The sequence below is a fragment of the Trichosurus vulpecula genome, chromosome 8 (assembly GCF_011100635.1).
Source record: "Trichosurus vulpecula isolate mTriVul1 chromosome 8, mTriVul1.pri, whole genome shotgun sequence".
Taxonomy (NCBI): domain Eukaryota; kingdom Metazoa; phylum Chordata; class Mammalia; order Diprotodontia; family Phalangeridae; genus Trichosurus; species Trichosurus vulpecula.
This window is the reverse complement of record NC_050580.1, coordinates 72,912,206-72,933,747: the sequence shown is the minus strand read 5'-3', so window position 1 is coordinate 72,933,747 and position 21,542 is coordinate 72,912,206. Positions and strand designations below refer to the sequence as shown.

Sequence of the window (21,542 nt, the reverse complement as noted above, 5' to 3'; positions counted from 1 at the left end):
AGCAGCACAAGGAACCTACACAAAAACTGGCTATATATGAAGGCACAAAAACTTCAAAATCAAATGTGAAAGGCAGGAATATTAAATGTATTCTTTTTGGATCATAATGCAATAAAATTTACATTCAACAAAGAGCAGTGGAAAGCTAGATTAACAATTAATTGGAAACTAAATAACCTAATCCTAAAGAATAAGTGGTCAAAGATCAAATCATAGAAACAATCAATAATTTCATTAAAGAAAATGACAACAATGAGACAACATATCAAAATTTATAGAATGCAGCCAAAGCAGTACTTTGGGAAAAATTCTAAATTCTTGCATCAACAAAATATAAAAAGAACAGATTGATGAACAAGTAATGCAAAAAAACAAAACAAAAAAAAAACAAAACCTAGAAAAAGAACAAATTAAAAATCCCCAGTTGAGCACCAAATTGGAAATCCTGAAAATCAAAGGTGAGATTAATAAAATTGAAAGTTAAAAAAAATATTGAGCTAATAAATAAATCTAGGAGCTGGTTTTATGAAAAAAGCGAATAAAATAGATAAGCCATTGGTTAATCTTATTTTAAAAAAAGAGAAAGAAGAAAACCAAACATCCAGTATCAAAAATGAAAAGGGTAAAAGCAGTACCAATAAAGAAGAAATTAAAGCAATCATTAGGAGATATTTTGCCCAATTATATGCCAATAAATCTGACAATGTGAGCAACATCAATGAATATTACAAAAATATCAATTATCCAGATTAACAAATCAGGAAATAGAATGCCTAAATAACCCCATCCTAGAAAGAGAAATTGAACAAGCCATTAATGAACTCCCTAAGAAAAAAATCCTCATGGCCAGATGGGTTCACAATTGAATTCTATGAAACATTTAAAGAGCAATTAATTCTAATACATACATACATGCATACATACATGCATACATATGTATACATATTTATATACATATATATATAAAACAATTCTGCTTAAACTAATTTGCTTATTCAATGCCATACCAATCAAACTACCAAACTACTCTATTTGCGATAGCAGAAAAAATAACAACACAATTCATCTGGAAGAACAAATGGTCAAGAATATTAAAGGAATTAAAAGAAAAAATATTCAAAGGAAGATGGCCTAGCAATGCGAAATCTCAAACTATATTATAAAGCAGCAATCATCAAAACTATCCATCACTGGTAAAGAAATAGAGTGGCATATCAATGGAATAGATTAGGTACACAAGACACAGTAGTCAATGACCATAGTAACCTACTATTTGATAAACCCGAAGACCCAAACCTTTGGGATAAGAACTCACTATTTGACAAAAACTGCTGGGAAAACTGGAAAACAATAGGACCCAAACTAGCTATAAACCAACTTCTTTCACCATGTACCAAGATAAGGACAAAATGGATGCATGATTTAAACATAAAGGCTAATACTACTAGCAAATCAGAGGAGCAAGGAATCATCTATCTCTCAGATATATGGGGAAGAGAAGAATTTATGACCAAACAAGAGATACAGAGTATTACAAAATGTAAAATAGATAATTTTCATTATATTAAAATAATTAGCTTTTGCACAAACAAAACCAATGCAACCAAGATTAGAAGGGTAGCAATAAGCTGGGGAATGATCTTTAGAGCAAGTGTCTCTGATAAAGGCCTTATTTCTCAAAAATATAAAGAACAGAGTCAAATTTATAAGAATACAAGACAAGAAGGAAAGAAATGAACAACAATGCCAGATGCTGCACAGAAGTCAAGAAGGGTGAGGATTAAAAGGAAGTCATTAAATTTGGAAACTAAAAGATTATTGATTACTTTTGAAAAAAAGTTGCAGTGGAATAATGGGGTCAGAAGTCAGACTGCAGAGGGTTTGAAAGAGAAAGAGAAGAGGCAGCGGAAGCATTCAGGGTAGACGTTTTTTTCAAGGATTTTAGTAAAGAACACGAGGAGAAATGTAGGACAAGCTGGCAGATATAGTAAGCTCTAATTAAGATCTTCTAAAGATGTAGAAGAATTGGGTGTGTTATAGGAACCAATAAGGAATGAATCCAGGAAGGGGTATCAGTGAAGTACACTGATGAAGATAGATGATTGGAAGGTTCCAGGTGGAACCTAGAAATTTTGGCAACATCCCTTAATTGCCCAATATACCCTGTTGCTTTATCTTGGGAAGCATATAGAAGCCTGCTTTGTGGCAGGCAAGAGCAGGAGATAGTATGTTCCCAAGCAGAAGTCTTCTGTGCCTTACAATCCAGTTAGGGACAAGCTCAATAGTATTGTGGCCGTTGGGTGTTACTGAAAATTTAACAAAGAGACAGAAGATGGTATGTTCTGGGCTGTTCTGGAAGCCTATCAATGAAATGGGAGATAATATATCCCAGACCACCTCAAGCCAGGGTCATGAAAGACATTCTTGATGACTATGACAAAAACCTTTAGAAAGCACCCACTTGCTCTTCTGGACTATGCTTTGCCTGCCATTGATAATTAGAATGTCATTGAAGAGAGCATTATGGAAATACAGAATCATAGATTCCAGAGTCAGGAAAAAAAAAAAAACACCTTCAAAGGTAATCTTGTCCAACACATACTCAAGATACAAATCTTATCTACAATAAATCCCTGATAAATGGTTGTCCAGCCTTTGCCTGAAGACCTCCAGTGATGGTTAATTCAGTATCTTCTGGTTCAAAGAACAACTCTCTAAAATCAAGTCTCTATCAAATGCCTACTTCAGCATCAGCTTCAAAAATCCTCTCTGCCATTGATTTTTAAACAAATGTTGTATGATCTAAATATGAGAGACACCTTTTTTGAAGGATGGCCTTGTTCTACCTTAATGATTCTGTCGTAATCCACAAATAATAAGTACAGCAAGATTTCACATTCTCTATACCTTCCAGTCAGTTGTTTGGCTTAAAAATACTGTTTGCAAAGCCCTGCTATGCCCTTCTCACTTCTTTATTGTGGATACTCACTGTACACATGTCAATAATTTTCATAGATATTTTATAAAGATGCGAGGGGGGTGGGTCAGGAGATATTGCTGTCCTAACTTTGCCCATGATTTGTTTCCAGTTGTTTTTTTTTATATCTGGCTCTCCCAGAAATAGCTCATAAAATGACTCACCAATATTTTGAAGATTGCATTGCCACCAGTAGAAATTTCCTTGATAGGTGCATAGTCTGGTCCAGCCACTATTCCTGACTCTTTTCTTAAGTGCTCTTTCTACTCCTTTGTACAATTCATTGGGGTCTGATGAGTTGGGGTTCTAAATATGGTGGTTCTCTGTCAATGATGATGAAAATTTATTGTTATAGAAACAGTGGCAAAGTTGTTCCATTTTACATCTATTTACACACACACACACACACACACACACACACACACACACACCAGCTAACTTCATCTCTGAATGCACTTGGCTTGATGTAGCTTATTTCAGAATTGTATCAAACTTGTGTAAATTTGTTGTTGCTGTTTGCCTATCCATCCTTCAAAGCCCAGCTCAAACAGCTACATTGTCCATGATTTCACTGAGCCAGTGATACACTTTCTCCTCCTCAGAATACACCTAGAACTTTGTTTAAAACTTTATAATGCACTTATGCCTTGTTCACATTCTAATTATCTACGTACATCATTTTCCTTTTACTAGACTGTAGGTTTCATGAGTGCAGGGATTATGTCCTATTTAAGTTCTTCATCTCCTCTAGCATCTAACATGATGCTCACTTATATGTTTATTGAATCCCTTATCTGATTTTATCTTTAGCACAATTCTGGGAGGTTGGTAATGCATGCCTTATTAGTAAGTTAGTTAGTAACTTATTATTTTTATTATCCTTTATTATTCCCATTCCCAGTCACACAGAAAGTTTGTGAGTATACCAGAACTAGGTCTCTTTAACTCCTAGTGCAGAGCAAAGCTATAACTAAGGAAGGGTAACTGGAGATTTGTCCAAGAATACCAACATTTGTGGGGCATGCTTCCTCCCTTGCTCATTATTCATTATTTTGTCAACCCTGAACTGGAGGGTTCCATTAGGGAACCACCCTACTATCATAATCTCCAACTTCTACCTGATCCCTACTTTGCTTTCTACCAGGGGTCACCTACTGTTACTGTAAGCAACAGGATGAAGTGTTATCTGTTCTTTTCTCCCACTCCCTTTGTATCTCTTTTCCAAGGTCCTGCCCCTTTCCTAGGGTGTCATTCTGTCATGAGGGTCCCGCCCCATAGACAAGAATTCTTGGCTCCCTGGCTCCCAACTCCCCTTCTCTCCACTTCCTCCTGGGTGACTGTACTTGACTAGAACTAAATCTTTTCTGTACCTTCCTCTCCAACTGAATCGATCTCAGGAACCAGAACTCCTAGCTATTTCTTTGGTTTCAAGGTTTATCCCTGGACCAGTTGAAGAATTAGACTCTTAAATGTATCTTTCTCATCACATTCTAAGACAATAAGAAAGTTAATCATAGGATCATAGACTTAGAGACAGAAGAGACCTTAGAAATTTAGTCCAAGCCCTTCATTTTACAGATGAGGCCCAGAGAGTTCAACTGATTTGCCCAGGGTCATGAATTTTTCAGGCAAGATTTGAACTGAGGTCTTTCTGACTTCAAGTCTAGAATTTTATCCACTTTTCTGGTTGAAGATAGAAAATAAGGCACTGTGATTTGGCTAGACTAATTGAGAGCTTTCAGCATAGCTCTGTGTACAGAATCGCGGTTGATGAAGCTTCTAATTTGAAGTTTTACTGATGATCATGGCAAAAGAGTTGGGCGTGGGGAGAGACTGGAAATGTTTGGATTTTCGCTAAGACATAAAGAAAGCCAGGAAACAAGGAGGCAGAGTTGAGGAGAGAGAACATTCCAGGCATAGGGGATAGCCAGTACAAAGATACAGAGTTGGGAGATGAGGTGTCATGTGTATTGAACAGTGATGAGTTAAATATTGCTCAGTCAGAGAGTAGATGGAAGGGAGTAAAGTGTAAGAATACTGAAAGAAGAGGAAGGGGTCAGGTTGTGAAAGGTTTTAAATGTCCAGCAGAATATTTTGATCCTGGAGGTAATAAGGAGCTACCGAAATTTATTTAGTAGGAAGGATTGGGGTAGCATGTTCAGAGCTTTAGGGAAAATTTTAAGCTTTCCTCTCATCCCTGAAAAACCTCACCTTTCAAGGTAAGGGTGATTTCTATGACACCTCCAGTTAAAATGGCAAATAATTCCTTATCAAAGGGACAGTCAACTCCCTCAGGTCCCTGGCATACAGAGAGCTCAAGCGAGCAAAAATGGGTCCTTGAAACTAGACAAGCTGTTCGTTTGTTCAGGTTGGAGGGATGGGGGAAGATGCATTTCAGGAAACCTTAGAATGTAAATCATCTTATGCACTTGCAATCCTCCCAGGATAGCATTCCAGTCCTAAAGGAGGATCCACTCCCTTGCTGCAAACTGCATTAATTTTATGAAACTATCTTATTGAAACTCCTCTAGTGAGCTCCTTCCATTATCGGGCATCCCACTATTCAATCAATCTTACAGCCTCCGCCCTACTCCTTTAAATCAATCCAGCATGCTCCCGCCCACAGTGTTTCCCTTCCCTTGATCTAAGATCTCATTGATTTTTAGAAATCAATCATGTTTCAGTATTCTTAGTAGCCTCTCCTCTATCCTTTCTGTCCCGCACAGTATTTTTCTAGTGAACATGTGTCTAACTTGTATTTGGACATAAAAATGCCAATGTGCTCACACACGTGAACGCAACAACAAGAGGGCATGATGAGGTGCATGAAAAGTTTGCTGATTGAAATCATCTCAGAAATAGTCTCATAAAAAAAAATCTTACATCCCAACATATTGCTTTCACTGTTGTAGTTCCCTGGGCTTGTCTTTTTCACAGCTCTGAAGGCTCAGAACACTTTCCATTTTGAGATGCCATGCATGTTCCTTTTGGGGTCTGGGGGAATGTCAGTGGAAGGAGTACTGGTTTAGGACCATAGGATCATAGGTTTATGGCTAGGCTGTCCCTTAAAAGGCCATCTAAATGCATTCTTTTACTCTACAGGTGAAGAAACTGAGACACACACACACACACACACACACAGGATATGTAGGTTGTCATTAGCAGAGCCAGCATTTCACACCAGGTCTTCTGACCCCAGTTCGATGGGGATGGTGGTTCAGAGACAAAAGCATTCCAGAATGAATACCCCCTATTCAGAAGTCCCAGTGCTGCATGGAGCTGTTTCCTTGCTTTGAACAACAGATCCATGCCCAAACCTAATCCATAATTCGCTGTGTAGTTCATATTCTGATAGGGAGTAAGAGGAGAATTAGACACTTCGTGTTTTGGATTGGACTAGGAGAAGAGTGATGAAAATGGGGGCAAATAACTGGCCTCTATGTAGTCCTTTAAGGCTTTTAATTCTCACAATCATGCTGTAAGGTGGATGCTATTTTAGTCATATCTCAGCAATGATGATTAAGATGCAAGGAAGACAAGGGACATCCCCATGGTCACATACTTAGGGATTCTAGTTCCAGTTCCACTACTATTAGATAGAAGAATTTGTTGTGGTGGTGTTGGTTGTCCAGTCGTTTTCAGTCACTTCTGACCCCATCTGGGGTTTTCTTGGCAGAGATACTGAAGTGGTTTACCATTTCCTTCTCCAGCTCATTTGACAGATGAGGAAATCAAGGCAAACAGGGTTAAGTGATTGCCCAAGGTCACACAGCTAGTAAATGTCTGAGGCCAGATTTGATCTCAGGAAGATGAATCTGTCTCCCTCTAGGCCCAGCACTCTATCTACTGTGCCACCAAGCTTCCACCTTATACTAATCATTCAAGATCTTTGTACTTCATTTTCTTCACCTGTCCAGTCCTATCTATCCTACCTTCCTCCTCATGGGATTGTTATGACATTCAAATGAAATAAAGTTCAGGAAAGCATTCATTCATTCATTCAACAAACATTTGTCAAGCACCTCTATATGCTAGATACAACACTAAGTTAAGCCAGCATTAGGCTGTGAAGTGCTTTCAGTGTTGAATGGAAGAGTCTGTGTTTTATCCTAGAAGTAATAGGGAACCACTGGTAGTTCTTAATCTGAGACTGACATGATGAGTCCTGTGTTTAGGGACATAAATGTGGCAGTTGAGTGGAGGGTGGGTTAGAGAGGGAGGAGATTTAAGGCAGGAAAGTCAAAGCACTTTATAACTATATAATTAAAAGGTGATGTGAGGATGGCATCTATATCTGTGATTTCCCTGATGCAGGGCATTGCTGTAAGTGGACTCCCTCTAACAATGTAGGTCACCAGCTGTTCTGCAACTTATAGTCTTAGAGGGTTCCCCGGGGCACCGAGGCAAAATTCGATTCTAGGTCTTCCTGATTCCTGATGCCAGCTTTATCCAATTTACAATATTGCTTCTCTATGGTTACTCTATGGTTGATTTTGCATGTTTGATATTATTATTATTATTATTATTCAAATTACCCAATAAAACCTTGAGACATGAATCCCCTCCTGATAACCACAGGCCCTTTCCTTGCAGAACCCATCCCTCTGGTGTCCCCAATATGCGAATCTCTTTATCTGGTCGATTGAAGAAGACCTGGTTTTCCAGGCACATCTCATTGCTTAATTTCCCTCTGAGAAACCAAAGCCTCTTGTTTCCTTAAGTGGAAACAAGGACATAAATCAACATTATGTCTATAAACTCTCATGGTACTCTGACCTCTCCTGTCACAAGGAATTGGGAGTTGCCTTAGCAACAATAGGAGATTACACCAATCTGTACAATGAGTGCTGGTTCCTGGACAAGCTCTCAGAGGATATATGTAGATAGATGGAGGGAGAGAGAGAGAGAGACAGAGAGAGAGAGAGAGAGAAAGATAGACAGATAGATAAAGGTATAGATATATGCATGTTCTATGTGTTCTATATGTAATATATAAATATACACACATATTTGCATATATGTATCTATACATGCAAACATGTATGTATGTGTGTGTGTGCATGTGTGTGCATATCCATCCATACACACATATGTATAGCATATGTGTATGTATATATACATGCATGTGTGTCTTTACCCTTCCCTAATATCCTGATTTTCCTTCTTTTAGGGTTTGGATTCTTCCTTGCAGTCAGAAATTTAACATCTTACTTGTTCGTTTACAATGTCTTGCTCTCATAGTCATCCCTAAGAAGGCCCAGGGCCCTGAGACATTCTTCTGTGTTCAGAAATGTCTGTCCCCACTGTGTGTTCCTCTCCAATATTTTTATCCAGGAGAAATCAAGTCAAAATGAATGTCAAGGGCAATTATGGTAACTGAAAATTATATGGCACTTTAGACTTTGCAAAGCCCTTTACAAAAGCATGGCAACCTTCTGTATTGAGCAAAGTCAGTGAATACCTCTCCTTCCCCACTGACTCCCTGAATCATTGCCCAGTCACCAGGAAAGAAATGAGTAGAAGGTTTGCAGGAGTGACCATCTTCAGCCTGGGTCATTTTTTCTGTATACCACAAGGGCCCTTCCCCCTTTCTTCTTCTCTACTTTCTTTTTTTCTCCCCCCTCTACTTTGGGCATCACTGAAGATGATTCTTCCACTTGTGTTCGTGGATTGCTAGCCTCCCACCTTCTTGGATCCAACGGGAAGCAAGGCCTTCCTTTACCTTCCTCCAGGTGGCCTGGGGTGACAAGAGCCACACTTTTCAAGAGGAGCCAGGCCCACCATAGCACTTGTACAACAGCTGAGAAGAACCTCATTTGGGATCCCTTAGGATTAGAGAATATATCAAGATGCGAGAGGAGTTGTGAGGGAATCACTATAGGATATCACTGCTCAGCTTTGCCACTCCCACCCAGCATCCGCTCTGCCTTCAGTGCAGGTCAAGCAGCTTCCCTGGATGTCAGTTCAAGTGCCCAAATTTGAAAGAAGAAGAAGAAAAAGAAGAAGAAGAAGAAGAAGAAGAAGAAGAAGAAGAAGAAGAAGAAGAAGAAGAAGAAGAAGAAGAAGCAGCTCCGTGAGCACCTTGAATCTAGGAAAGAAGCATCTCCTGGATGCAAAACATTCACCCTTTTACTGAACTGAAATAGGCCCTGTATGCAATAGTACTCATCCCTCTTAGGTACCCACCCTAATGAGCTCTAGCTCCAGAGGCCTGTGTCCCACTGCCAGGAGCTACATGGGAGAATCATCCTGGGGCAGAATTGCTTGGCCTATGTGCATAACTATTAACTTGGTTAATAATCACAGCTAACATTTATACAGCACTTTGATGTTTGTAAAGCGCTTTACATTTGCTTATCTTATTCTATAGCAACCTTTTGGGGAGGTGCTATTATTGTCCCCATTTTACAGACAGGAAAACTGAGGCTCAGAAAAGTTAATGATTTGCCCACAATCACACAGATATTATGCATCTGAAGAAGGACTTAAACTCAAAGCTTTTAGACCCCATGTCTAGTCCTCTATCCACTTGTCACCTAGTAACATTTTTGCCTTATCTTGTTGGGAATTGGGGTTCCATTCTATTTCCTACAATCTCTTCTCAATCTCTCTTCATTGTACCTTACCATCACCCCCACTTTCCAGTACTCCTTTATGGTTTTTTCCTACAATTTAGAATGTAAGCTCCTTGAGGGCAGGAACTGTCTTGCTTGTGTGTTTTTGTTTCCTCAGCAGTCAACACAGTGCCTGGCACACAGTAAGCACTCAATAAATGCTTCATCTATTAATCTATCCATCCATCCATTCATCCATCTGCTCACCCATCCTCTCTATCCATTCATTTAAGCATTCATCCATCCATCCATCCATCCATCCATCCATCCATCCATCCATTCATCCATCCATCTATCCATCTATCCATTCATCTATCTACCTATTATCTATCTATATTATCTATCTATCTATCTATCTATCTATCTATCTATCTATCTATCTATCTATCTTATCTGTCTCTCCATTTATCCATCCATCTAACCATCCATCCATATATCCATCTATCTATCCATTATCTATCTACATATTATCTATCTAACCATCCATCTATCTATTATCTATCTATATCTCTCTCTCATCTATCCATCCATCTGTTCGTTCATCTAACCATTCATCCATCCAACCATCTATACATTATCTATCAATCCATATATCCATTCATCTATCTACCTATTCTCTATCTTATCTCTTTCCATCTATTTATTGATCTATTGACCTATTCATCTATCTGTCTGTCTACCAACCCATCTGTCTATCTCACCTGGGTTAAAACAGTTCCAGAGTGGGAGTGTGGGGATTGTAATATGGACAATTTGTTTATCAGTGAAGGTATTCAGGACCAGCAAGGATTGTACCCAGCTACAGCATGTCCTGGTAGGGGATTTAGAATTTAAGGACCTGGGCTCAAATCTTGGCTCTGCTTTCTACTACTCTATCTTTGTGACCTTGGGCATTTGTGCTTTCTGAACTTCAAAATCCTCATCTATAAAATGAGGTTTGGAAAGATGTTCTTCTAAGGTTCCTTAAACTCCCAAATCCATGATCATATGACCATGAGGCATAGGGATAGTAAGAGGCTTCAGTGAAAAAGAAGTGCACCTCTGTGGATGTCAGCATCCCGAGGCAAATTTCCACTGCTCTAGAAAAGTGCACCCTCCTCTCTTGAAGACATTCATACTGAGCCTCAGGCTCTTTTTGCTTTCATCAAAACATCATCATCAAAGTATTGACTTTCAAACTTTAGGATGTAGATGAAGGTTGATATGAGTCCTTTGTTTAAATATTTACAGAAGTGAAATAATTGATTAAGAGGATGTGCTTAGGACAGGAAAAAATGTTTATTAATAAATAATAACAGTGACAGTAGTTTTCCTTTCTTTCATGGAGCTCATTTCTTTCATAAGCAATGCCCATTTGATCCATTTTGTAAATGTTAAATCAATTTGGAAGATATGATGAGCACATACTCTCTTCCCACTCTAAAATGCTATGGTTCTGTGGTTCTGCTCCAGGAACCGTTTTGAGATAGTCAATTTTCGTTTCAGACACAATGGAAACAGACAACTACCTTGTGCTAGAGGATGACATTGCCCCATCCCCCCCCCCCCCCAAGGAGCCAGATCTGTGCCGCCTGGGACCACCTATCAGCATGATACTGTTGTTTGTGTTTGCTCTGAGCATCAGACTAGAGAACATCCCTGTTCCCTTGTCTAAAGGCATCCTCTAGTTAAGAACCAGATGGCACTGTGCCTTCCAGTGCCCTGACTTGCTCCTCCCCACATCCAGATCCTCAAATCAATGGCCCCTGGCACCTTTTAAAATATTACCAAGTTTGGGTGACCTGTGTAAGGAGCTCCACGGTAGTAGAATTATTGAGAAATCTCAAGACCACACTGAGTTCTCTCCCCCTTAAAATGTGAGGAAATCATTAATCATTAAAATCATAAATCATAATAAAATAATAATCATAAAAATCACTTCTGGGCAATGGACACTAATGCGCCTAATACTCTGTTAGGTGGTACAGGAGCATATACATTGGAAAAATTAACTCTCCAGGTGGACGGGGGAGACTTAAGCCCGGGAGACAAGGAGAAGATAGTTAAGGACAGTACATGTTTTGAAAAGTCTATTGGAGCTCAGAGAGAAGGAAGGGAGGAAGTATCAAGTATATAGAGAGGCAATGTGCTGAAGTGGAAAGAGCCGATTAGGAGTCAGGGGACCTGAGCTTGAATCCCCCGTTCGACCATTCACGACTTAGTTAAAATCCTACCATACTGATTAGATTTTATTTGTCCTGCATAGTAAGCCCCAAAGGCATTACATGCTCACTCAGTCAAATGACAAATATTTAAATGTCTACTATCTACCAGGAACTATGCTAGGCACTGAGAGGCAGGGTAAGAAATAGATCATTCCTAGGTTTAGATAGATTCTTTGAAGCAGACTAGAGTCTTGTGATACCAGGTCACAGGGCAGTTTCTGGGGAGAATTGCACCCCCCCCATTGCTCCTTCCTCATGCTCCCCAAGGGTTATAGACAGAAAGACCCCACAATAGGGTGGTACTGATTAGGCATCCATAAAAACAGGCCCCAGAGCAGAGTGGTTAGGATGAAGCAAGGAGGAAACAGCTGCAGAAAGAAGCTTGGGGTATTCTCTCCTTGTTCCTCTTGACTCTCTTTGGGGAACACCAATACATTTCTACCAACTTAATTAAAATCCTACCTCAAGCACTTTTTAGCTGGGTGACCCTGGCCAAGTCATCTATGTGCTTCAGTTTCCCCATCTGTAAAATCAGGATAATAATAGCACCTACCTCCCAGGATTGGGAGGATCAAAAGAAATAACTTATACAAAGTGCTTTGTATTACTTAAAAACACTATACAAATGCTAGTGATGATGATAATAGAATTAATGCATATACGTAGATATATGTATAGATAAATGATAGATGATAGGTAGATGGATAGGTAGATAGACAGACAGATAGAGAGATGAATGGATATAATTATTAGACATTTTACCTCTCTGAAACACCAGTTTCTCTTCTGTTAATTTAATGGGCAGGACTAGAAGTCCTCTGAGGCTCATTCCTATTCAAAATCTATGGCGTCAGTACTCAATCATCAGACAATCTGTCATTCTGGGAGAAGTCTTGTTCAAAGTTACAGGATCTTAGGGTTGGAAGGGACCTTAGAGCCAGAGACAATTAACTACGAAGCAATTAATAGCCAGGGATATGGTTCTAGAAATCATAAGAGGGAAAAATGTGTTTTTGCAATATAACGCTTGGCAGGATTCTTCACAATCTGTTGGGTTTTTTTTTATATTCTTCAGCTATTGAAATGGGTCGATATGATTTTCTGTTTTATAAATGAGGAAACCAAGCCCCAGAGAAGTTCACTAAGGCAATAAAGCTTGGGAATTGACAGAATCAGGATTCTAGCACAAGTCCAGCCTTCTAAACTGTAGGGTTTCAATATCTGAAGCAGGCCTCAGCTGTTCAATTAAATCAGCAATTTAACAGCCTGACTCAATAAAAGTCTACAGCAGCACCTAGGGTAGAAGGGTTGCCTGCTGTCATTCTTCTAGAATCTAGACCAAGGGTCCCTAAGAAGCCAATTGACCCAAGCTCTGAAGCCTTCCCCCATTCCTACCTTTTGGCCTTTGAAGACAGTGGCTCCAAAGAAGCTCTTGTTAAAATTCTAGCAGCTGTGTGGGAGACCTAGGTCCAGGTCCAGGCCCATCCATAATTCACACTATACCTCAACCCTTCACCCAATATAGCCTTTGGGCTAGATTTTCCTCTACCTACACTCCTGTATTCTGTGACTAGCCCTGCTCCCCACAACCTTCTCCAACTGTATCAATCAATCAACATAGTTTATTCAGCAGTTACTCCATGCCCCAGGCACTATTCTGGGCAAGGAGGAATGAAAAAAGTCTAATATGTAAGGAGTTTAGAATTTGAATCAATAAAATTTGAATCTGAGCCTCCCTGGCTCCAAGGCTAGCCTTCGATCTACCCCGCCATGGCTTTACTATGGTGATTATTATGATAGTTTGCCCATATTTCCTTTGTTTGCCCTCTGATTAGATTATACTGCTTCACTATTGGCAGCCAGGCTACCCAATGGATAGAATGCTGGGCCTGCAGTCTGAAAGACCTACTGTCCTAATCCAGCCTCAGAAACTGGCTGTGTGACCCTAGGCAAGTCACTTAACCTTGTTCTGCTTCAGTTTCCTCTGCTATAATATGGAGATAATAATAGCCCCTACCTCCCAGGGTTGTTGAGAGAATCACATGAAGTAATATTTGCAAAGTCCTTAGCACGGTGCCTGGCACATAACAAATGTTCGTTTCCTCCCTTCCTATAGGAATTGTTGTGATAACTTATATAATTATGATGTTTTTGCTTACCCTCTGATTAGATTTTACTTTTCCTGCATAGTAAGCCCCAAGAGGCAGTATGTGGTCACTCAATCAAATAACAAATATTTAAATGTCTGCTATGTACCAAGCACTGTTCTAGGCCCTGAGAGGCAGGGTAAGAAATGGATTATTCCAAGCTTTGGACAGACTCTTTGAAGCAGGCAGACTAGATTCCTGTGATACCAGGTCACAGGGCAACTTCCAGCCCGCACTGCTCCTTCTCCCTGTTCCGTAAGGGTTAGAGACAGAAAGACCCCACAACAGGGTGACTGGGCCTCCATAAAGACAGGCCCCAGAGCAGGGTGGCCAGAATGAAGCAAGGAGGAAACAGCTGCAGAAAGAAACTTGGGGGATTCTCCTTGTTCCTGTTGACTCTGCTTTGGAGACTTCAATGCACTCCCCGCTATTACAACAGCAGTACAGGTGGAACGACTCAGCTGCTCTTCCGTCCCATGAGACGCAGCTCTGGAGGGAGAGAGGATTTCAGCAACATTTCAACAAGCATTAGGATGTTTGGATTGGATGGATTGTGGAAGGCGCTAGTCCATGGGCCAGAGGCATGTCGCTTTCACAGACGCAGGAGGAAGGGCTAACGTACAAATAACAGTCCTGAATCACCATTCCCCAAAGCTCAAACTGGGGGGTGTTGACAGGAAGTCAACCAGGATCTGTCTTGATCAACTGCTGATGAGGGTTAAATATTTTAGGGCCCAAATGAGCTGATATGTGCTTTGATGGGTCTGCCAGGCACACAGGAAGGGCTTTTCAGAATGCCATTCATTAATATAGAAACTGCTCTTAAGTGCACCCCTGTCCTACTCAAGAGACAAATTTATCTCCTCCTGAGCATGCATTTTTTCCTTCTCTTAGGGCTACTGAGATTTGCATTTCTAAAGCAAACATATTTGAGGAATCTAGTGAAATAATGAGCTCGGAAGTACAGTGAAAAAAGTACAATCTTTCATATAGTTAGAGGAAAAATAAAATATTTTTCTTAAGTGCAAAGCATCACGTAAATATTATAAGCTCAGTTCAAACTAGACTGGGGCAGGGGCAGGAGGGAATAGAGGGTGAACGGAAAAATACTTGCAACCTTAAGGGCACTGGAATCTGGAGAAAGTTAAAATGATGTGTCAAGGAGGAGTGAGTTAGGACTGAGTTAACAAGGAGGGGCTTCTACACAGAGTGGCAGTGTAGCACAGTGGAGAGTGCCTGGATTTGGAGTCTGAGGGTCTAAGCTGCAATCAAATCTCTGTCTTTCATGACAGTTCATTTTTGCATGATAGTTCTTCTGAGGTTTGGAAAGCACTTTTATGTACATTATCTCAACTGGATTCTCACAACAGTGCTGTGGTGTAGGTGGTATTATTATCTCTGTTTTGTGGTTGTTGTTGTTCACTCGTTTTCATTCGTGTCCAACTCTCTGTGACCTCATTTGGGGTTTTCTTGGCAGAGATACTGGAGGGGTTTGCCATTTCCTTCTCCAGCTCATTTTACAGATGAGGAAACTGAGGCAAACAGTGTTAGTGACTTGGTCACACAGCTAGTAAAGGTCTGACATCAGTTTGAACTCAGAAAGATGAGTTTTCCTGACTCAAGGCCCAGCACCCTATCCACTGCATCACCTAGCTGCCCTATTTGTTTTGTGTGTTCGTATTTGTATACATATACATATACATATACATATACGTATACACACATACATACATACACACATATATACACACATACACATCTATAGCTCCCTATTTTACACATGTTGAAACTAAAGTCAAGTGACTTAACCAAGGTGACATAGCAAATAACATGAGGCAGAATTTAAAACCAGATCTTTCTGATCCAAAGTCCAATATTGATAGCAAATAAAGACTCCCACACCCCACACCCCCACCCTTGAAACCAGTGAAGACCCCAGAATGTATAGCACTTGGCAATTATTAGTGAAATGTGTACAACAGAGGAAGTGCTGAATAGATGCTGATTAATCGAACGATTGGTCTTTCTTCCAGAAGGGACATTTCAGTACTTTCCCCTATGGTTCTATTTTTCAGACTGAAACACCCTTCCCTGGCCACCACTCCTTTATATGTAGCTTTTGCTCCATTAGAGAGTAAGCTCTTTGAGGGCAGTTACTGTCTAGCTTTGGTATTTGTATCCCCAACCTTTATCACAGTGCCCAGGGCATAAAAAGCACTTAATAATTTGTTCATTCATTTAAAGAACATTAATGTCAAGGAAGTCAGGAGTCCCAGAATGAATTCAGGTTGAGTCTGAGGATAGAGGAGTTTGGTTCAGAAGAGGATGAGGACCAAAAAAGAAACACATATTTGAGGAATTCAGTGAAGTAACGGACTAGAAACTACATTGAAAGGTGCAAAGCACCACATAAATGTCCTAACTTCAGTTCAAACTGGGGGTGGCGGGGGAGTGGACTGTGGGGGCGGGGGAGAGAGAGAGCATGCAAAAGGACCTTGAGGTAAGGGAGATGGACAGAGATATTGAGGCCCTTGGCCTGTTTAAGAACTGTCTCTAAAGCTAAACAAAGCTGGCCTCTGTATCTATCCAAGGTACTTGTGTTTGCCTTATCAGTAAATAGTTTAAGCCCATATAATCCTCACTGCTTGTAATGTAGTTTCTGTTTAGCTCAGAAAAAAACAGGCCTAAGAGTGAATTGCTGTTTTAAGTACTTGCCACAGTGCAGATGGAGGCCACAGGACATAAACAGAGAAGGAAGGGAAGGAAAAGAAAGGGGAACCATTATGTTCCCAAGGTCATAGCCTCAAGAAAAGACCTAGGTGAAGACCGGAAACTCATAACTAGACAGATGTACTACTATCATGAAAGCTATTTCCATACAGAAAAAAAAAAAAGAATCTATCCACATAGTAGTTTGGGGGGTCATCTTAAAAACCCACTTAGTGGTTAAAGCGACCAACAATCACCTGGTTGATCTGACGGATGTGCAGTTTTAAGATGAAAAGAGGGTTGACTTGGTTGCCACATACAGATGTAGCCTTAATTGGGGAATATAAATAAAAGGCCAATATCCCAAACTGTAAGGCCTAGCAGTGCTGCTCATAGGCCCCAAACCTAGGGGAGAATCCATACACATCCAGGACACAAAGAGAAGTCTACAGTAGTTTCGGCTATGTTGGTCAGAAGGAAGACAGTTGAAGGAAATGTGTTTAGAAAGCATAAATTCGCTCTGTGTTTTATGCCTAATCATTTACTTCCAGGATCATTCTAGAGTCCTATCTTGGCACCTCTCTACTACCTGCCACCACCCCATCCCCCATCATCATGATACTCTAGTTGACCACTCCTGTTTTCATTTTGCCATCCTGCTGGGGCCATCTGAAGTACTGAGCCATGCTTCTTCTTTCTATCCTGAATCAAAATTTACCTGTCCTGTATCTCACAGGGGTTCTTAATCTGTGTGTGTGTGTGTGTGTGTGTGTGTGTGTGTGTGTGTGTGTGAGAGAGAGAGAGAGAGAGAGAGAGACAGAGAGAGAGAGAGACAGAGAGAGAGAGAGAGAAAGAGAGAGAGAGAGAGAGAGAGAGAGAGGGAGAGAGGAAGAGAGGGAGAGATAGACTCCTTGGACCATCAGAAGAAATCTATGGAAAACTTCTCAAAATAATGTCTCAATTCCATAAAATTAAAGACATAGTGACAAAGGAAAGTAATTATATTCAGATATCATTATGAAAATATTTTAAAGAAAACAAGTTCATGGACACCAGGTTAAAAATTCTGTAGACTTACAAATGACTTCCTTGCTCTTCTTTCATAAACTAATTCAAACTAAAGTGTTAATAATTTGATACACTACCCCATGGAGGTTATTTGCATTTTAAAGCACACTGCTCTGGACAGTAATGGTGTAACCTATAAGAATGAATTTTAAGTTGTGGGAGCTTTCAGCAACCATGGGCAGTTAGGGAAGGCTCTTTTTTCCTTGTCCTCCATTCATGCCTGATGCTGACTCTGAAAGTGATGAAACACCTGTTTTCTAACACATATGTCATGACATCTTCATGAAAACATGAGTTTCCTTGCTTTTTTCCTGATAATTTTGGACAAGTCACATAATCATGGTGTGGCCTCTCAAGCAATGTGTTGGTAACTTAATTCAGTACTGTACTTCAGATAATTCAAGATTTCATGCCTGTTGGATGCCTGTTCTCTGATGCAGATTAAATGACTCCCCTGGCTTAATAGAGGATAGGTTTCCATGGCCAAAGAATATAATAAATCATCACTTGTTGATTATCTCTGGTGATGAGCCTCATTGATCTTAGATGTATTGGTCCTCAGATAATAAACATAACACAGTCTGTCCATTGCTAAGATTGGGCTAAAATGTCATCCTTGTTCAATAGCCTGTGCTCCACTGGTCTAGCCTTCAAACAACTCCACCCCTTGCTGAGATCCTAAAAGTAGAGGATTAACAGGGAAATACAGCTTATTTTTGGTAAAATGGGTCCCTCTCTTAGGACAGACTTGACGAAATGGGTGTGACCTGAATGGAGCAGATCCTTAGAAATAATAAACTCCCCTCATCATATATATGTCTATATGTTCTTGTTTTCTAGCCCGGTCAAAAAGTCTAGTGATGGGAGAACAAAGTGGACCTCCTGCCAGGCCAGCTTCCCCCAACCTGTCAGACCGGGCACTGAAGTCTGGCTGGCTAAAGAAACAGAGAAGTATCATGAAGAATTGGCAACAACGCTGGTTTGTGTTACGTGGGGACCAGCTGTTTTATTACAAGGATGAGGAAGAAACCAAACCACAGGTAAGAATGTTAACACATCAAAGAAGGCAGAGCATCTGGGCTGTGGGGATCAGAAGAAAACAGCTGCAGCCAATAACCCTGGAGAGTCTATCGTCTTCCTGCCCATGCTGAAAATGTCCTGAGCACATTTAAGCATGGAGAAAGAGGAGAGTAGAGGAGGATAAATGCTGGGACTTACCCAGGGTCACACAGATCTTAAGTGAATGAGACCAGATTTGAACTCAGGAAGATAAGTCTTCCTCCAGCACACCACCTAGCAGCCCATTGCCCCGATTAGCAGGTTGCATGGAAGCATAGGTTCATTAGGAAGCACACATTCACATCTAGATTCTATGCTCTTTTAGAATAATGAAATGTAGACTGACACACATACACATCTTTCTATCAATCAATCAGTAAACTTTATTAAGTGCCTACTATGTGCTAGGCACTGTGCTAAGCTATACAAAAGGAAGCAAAAGACAATCCCTGCCCTGAAGGAACTTAAATCTAATGCTTCTTTATTTCCACTTTATTATTTTCATCCTCAAGAGCAGAAGTTTTCAAACTTTTTGATCTCAAAAACTTAAAACTCAAAAACTTGATCTCAACACTTAAAAACTGAAGAGGACTCTCTGCTCCAAGAGCTTTTGTTGATATTGATTACAGCTATTGATATTTGCCTATTAGAAATTAAAATGGTTTTAAGAACAACTCTGAGTGATTAAGTCATTTTGACTATGATAAATACCCAAATTAAGTACAAAAGACCTATGAAGGAAGATACTATCTGCAGCCAAAGAAAGAACTGATACATAGAAGTATATATAGAAGGATTTTACATACATATTTATTTGTGTATATATGTGTATGTGTATATATTTGTGTTTATATATATATATTATGTATGTGTTACACACATATATACATATATGTTTATGTCTAATGGTAGCTATCTCTAGGATAGGAGGGAAAGGAAAAAAAGAAATTTACATGATAACTTTATTGTATACTTAAAAGGAATAGGCAGTTGTGCATAATGGATCTGTAGTTTCATGTACAATCATCTTTTTTATTATATTATGTTATGGAAATGCTTGTTTTATTCCATAAATTAAACATTTTTTAGAGAAAAAAGAAATGAAAATGTCTTAATATTATTATGAAAATAGATTTGCTCTCTCAGATTTCTTGAAAGGTTCTTTGGGACCCCCAAGGGTCCTCTGGCCATAGTTGGAGAATCATTGCTCCAGAGAAAGGAGGTCCCAGATACCTACTCCTAGAAGCATCTGCATGTTTTAGAGATTCATGCTGGCTTTCCATGTCACCAAGGGCTGCACCTCAGTAATTTTCCATTTTCTAGTAATACTTAAAGATCAATTTACATTCTGATACTCAACCAATTTCTTTCACTTTTCATCATGCTTTTTCACATAATGCAAGTAGTTAGTTCATATGACACATCACTAATGCCAACTGGTGGTTACAACAGCACAAATGCTCACATTTCTAACCATAACTATAAATGCCAAATCAAAATTCGAACTGGGCATACATTTTATTTAAATACTGTCCATGCCGCCTTCTTCAGATGACTGGGGTTGCAGTGTGATTTTTGTCAAAAGAATACTACACCTGAATTCAGTAGACCTTGGTCAAAATTCTAGTGGTACAATTGTAGGCAAGTCACCTTCTCTGAGCATCAGATTCCTCGTTTCTAAAATAGGGGTGCTCAGATATTAAAAAAAAACTTTTTACTAGATTAATTATTGTCTCTGAACCCTAACAGTCAGCCAAAACATTGTAAACATCCCTGGACTTGGAGTCGATGACCCGAGTTGTAATTCCAGATCTGCCACTCACTACCTGTGATCTTGGGCCAGGCTTTTCTGCTCTCATTTGTAAATTAAAGGTGTGAATCACATGACCTTTCAGGGCACTTCCTTTTCTAAATCTACCATCTGATGTTTTCATGATCCTGGTCCTCATAAGATCTCCACAAATGAGTTCTAGGAATTCAGAGTAAAGGAAAAACCATGGTGAAGGTGGAAGAGAACCAATCGAGGGGTTTGATGACCTGGCTTCTCATTCCAGCTCTGTCACTAACTTAGCACTGTGATCTTGGTGATGTCTTATAATGCTTCTAAGTCTTGTCTTGCTTTTCTCATCTATAAAATGGGCATGAGAGCTCTGGTCCTACCTGTTTTATCAGAGATCAGATGAGATGGTGTATCTGGATGTACTTTGTAAAGTTCTGTTTAAAAGGAAGGTGGTATCATTAGGATGAATTTAGTGTCTTCTTCTAGATGGATGTTCTGTCGGATAATGGACTCAGTCTGGGTCAAGTGACCTTGTACAGTAATTTTTCTTGTAGAGTATCATGATTTCCCCTTCCTGGCAAAACAACACTGTTATTGCTGGATCACTAAACAGTGTCAGGATTTGAGGGCTGCCATTTGTCAAATTAATCCCATTACTTTATGATATGTACTCTCTGTCCTGCAGCTTTGCTGGTGGAAAACAAACCTAATTTCTACATAATTGTACATAATTACTTGTAATGGACTAATTCTAGATGTCTGGTTCCTGGAAAAATTTACAGTGATTGCTGTTCACAATAACTAAAAATATCCATGTGGTTGGAATCTTCCCATCAGAAGGCCTGTGTTAGCAGTTGTAATTGTCAGAAGGAAGTAGGTCTGGTAGTTCTGCTAACTGCTTAAAAAGGTTGATAAATGAGAATAATAACTCTGCCTGTAGACTAGACTTCAATTCCAAAGTCCTTTTTATGTTGACTTTGTCAT

At 39.8% G+C, this 21,542-nt stretch overlaps 1 protein-coding gene across 1 annotated transcript in view; it reads left to right on the top strand.

Moving 5' to 3' along the window:
* Positions 1–21,542, top strand: part of LOC118829547 (rho GTPase-activating protein 22-like) — an 86,689-nt gene that overhangs the window by 28,243 nt on the left and 36,904 nt on the right. The window contains exon 2 of the mRNA XM_036736526.1: positions 18,560–18,759. Within this exon, the coding sequence (XP_036592421.1) occupies positions 18,560–18,759 (200 nt within the window). The remainder of the gene's footprint in view (positions 1–18,559; positions 18,760–21,542) is intronic.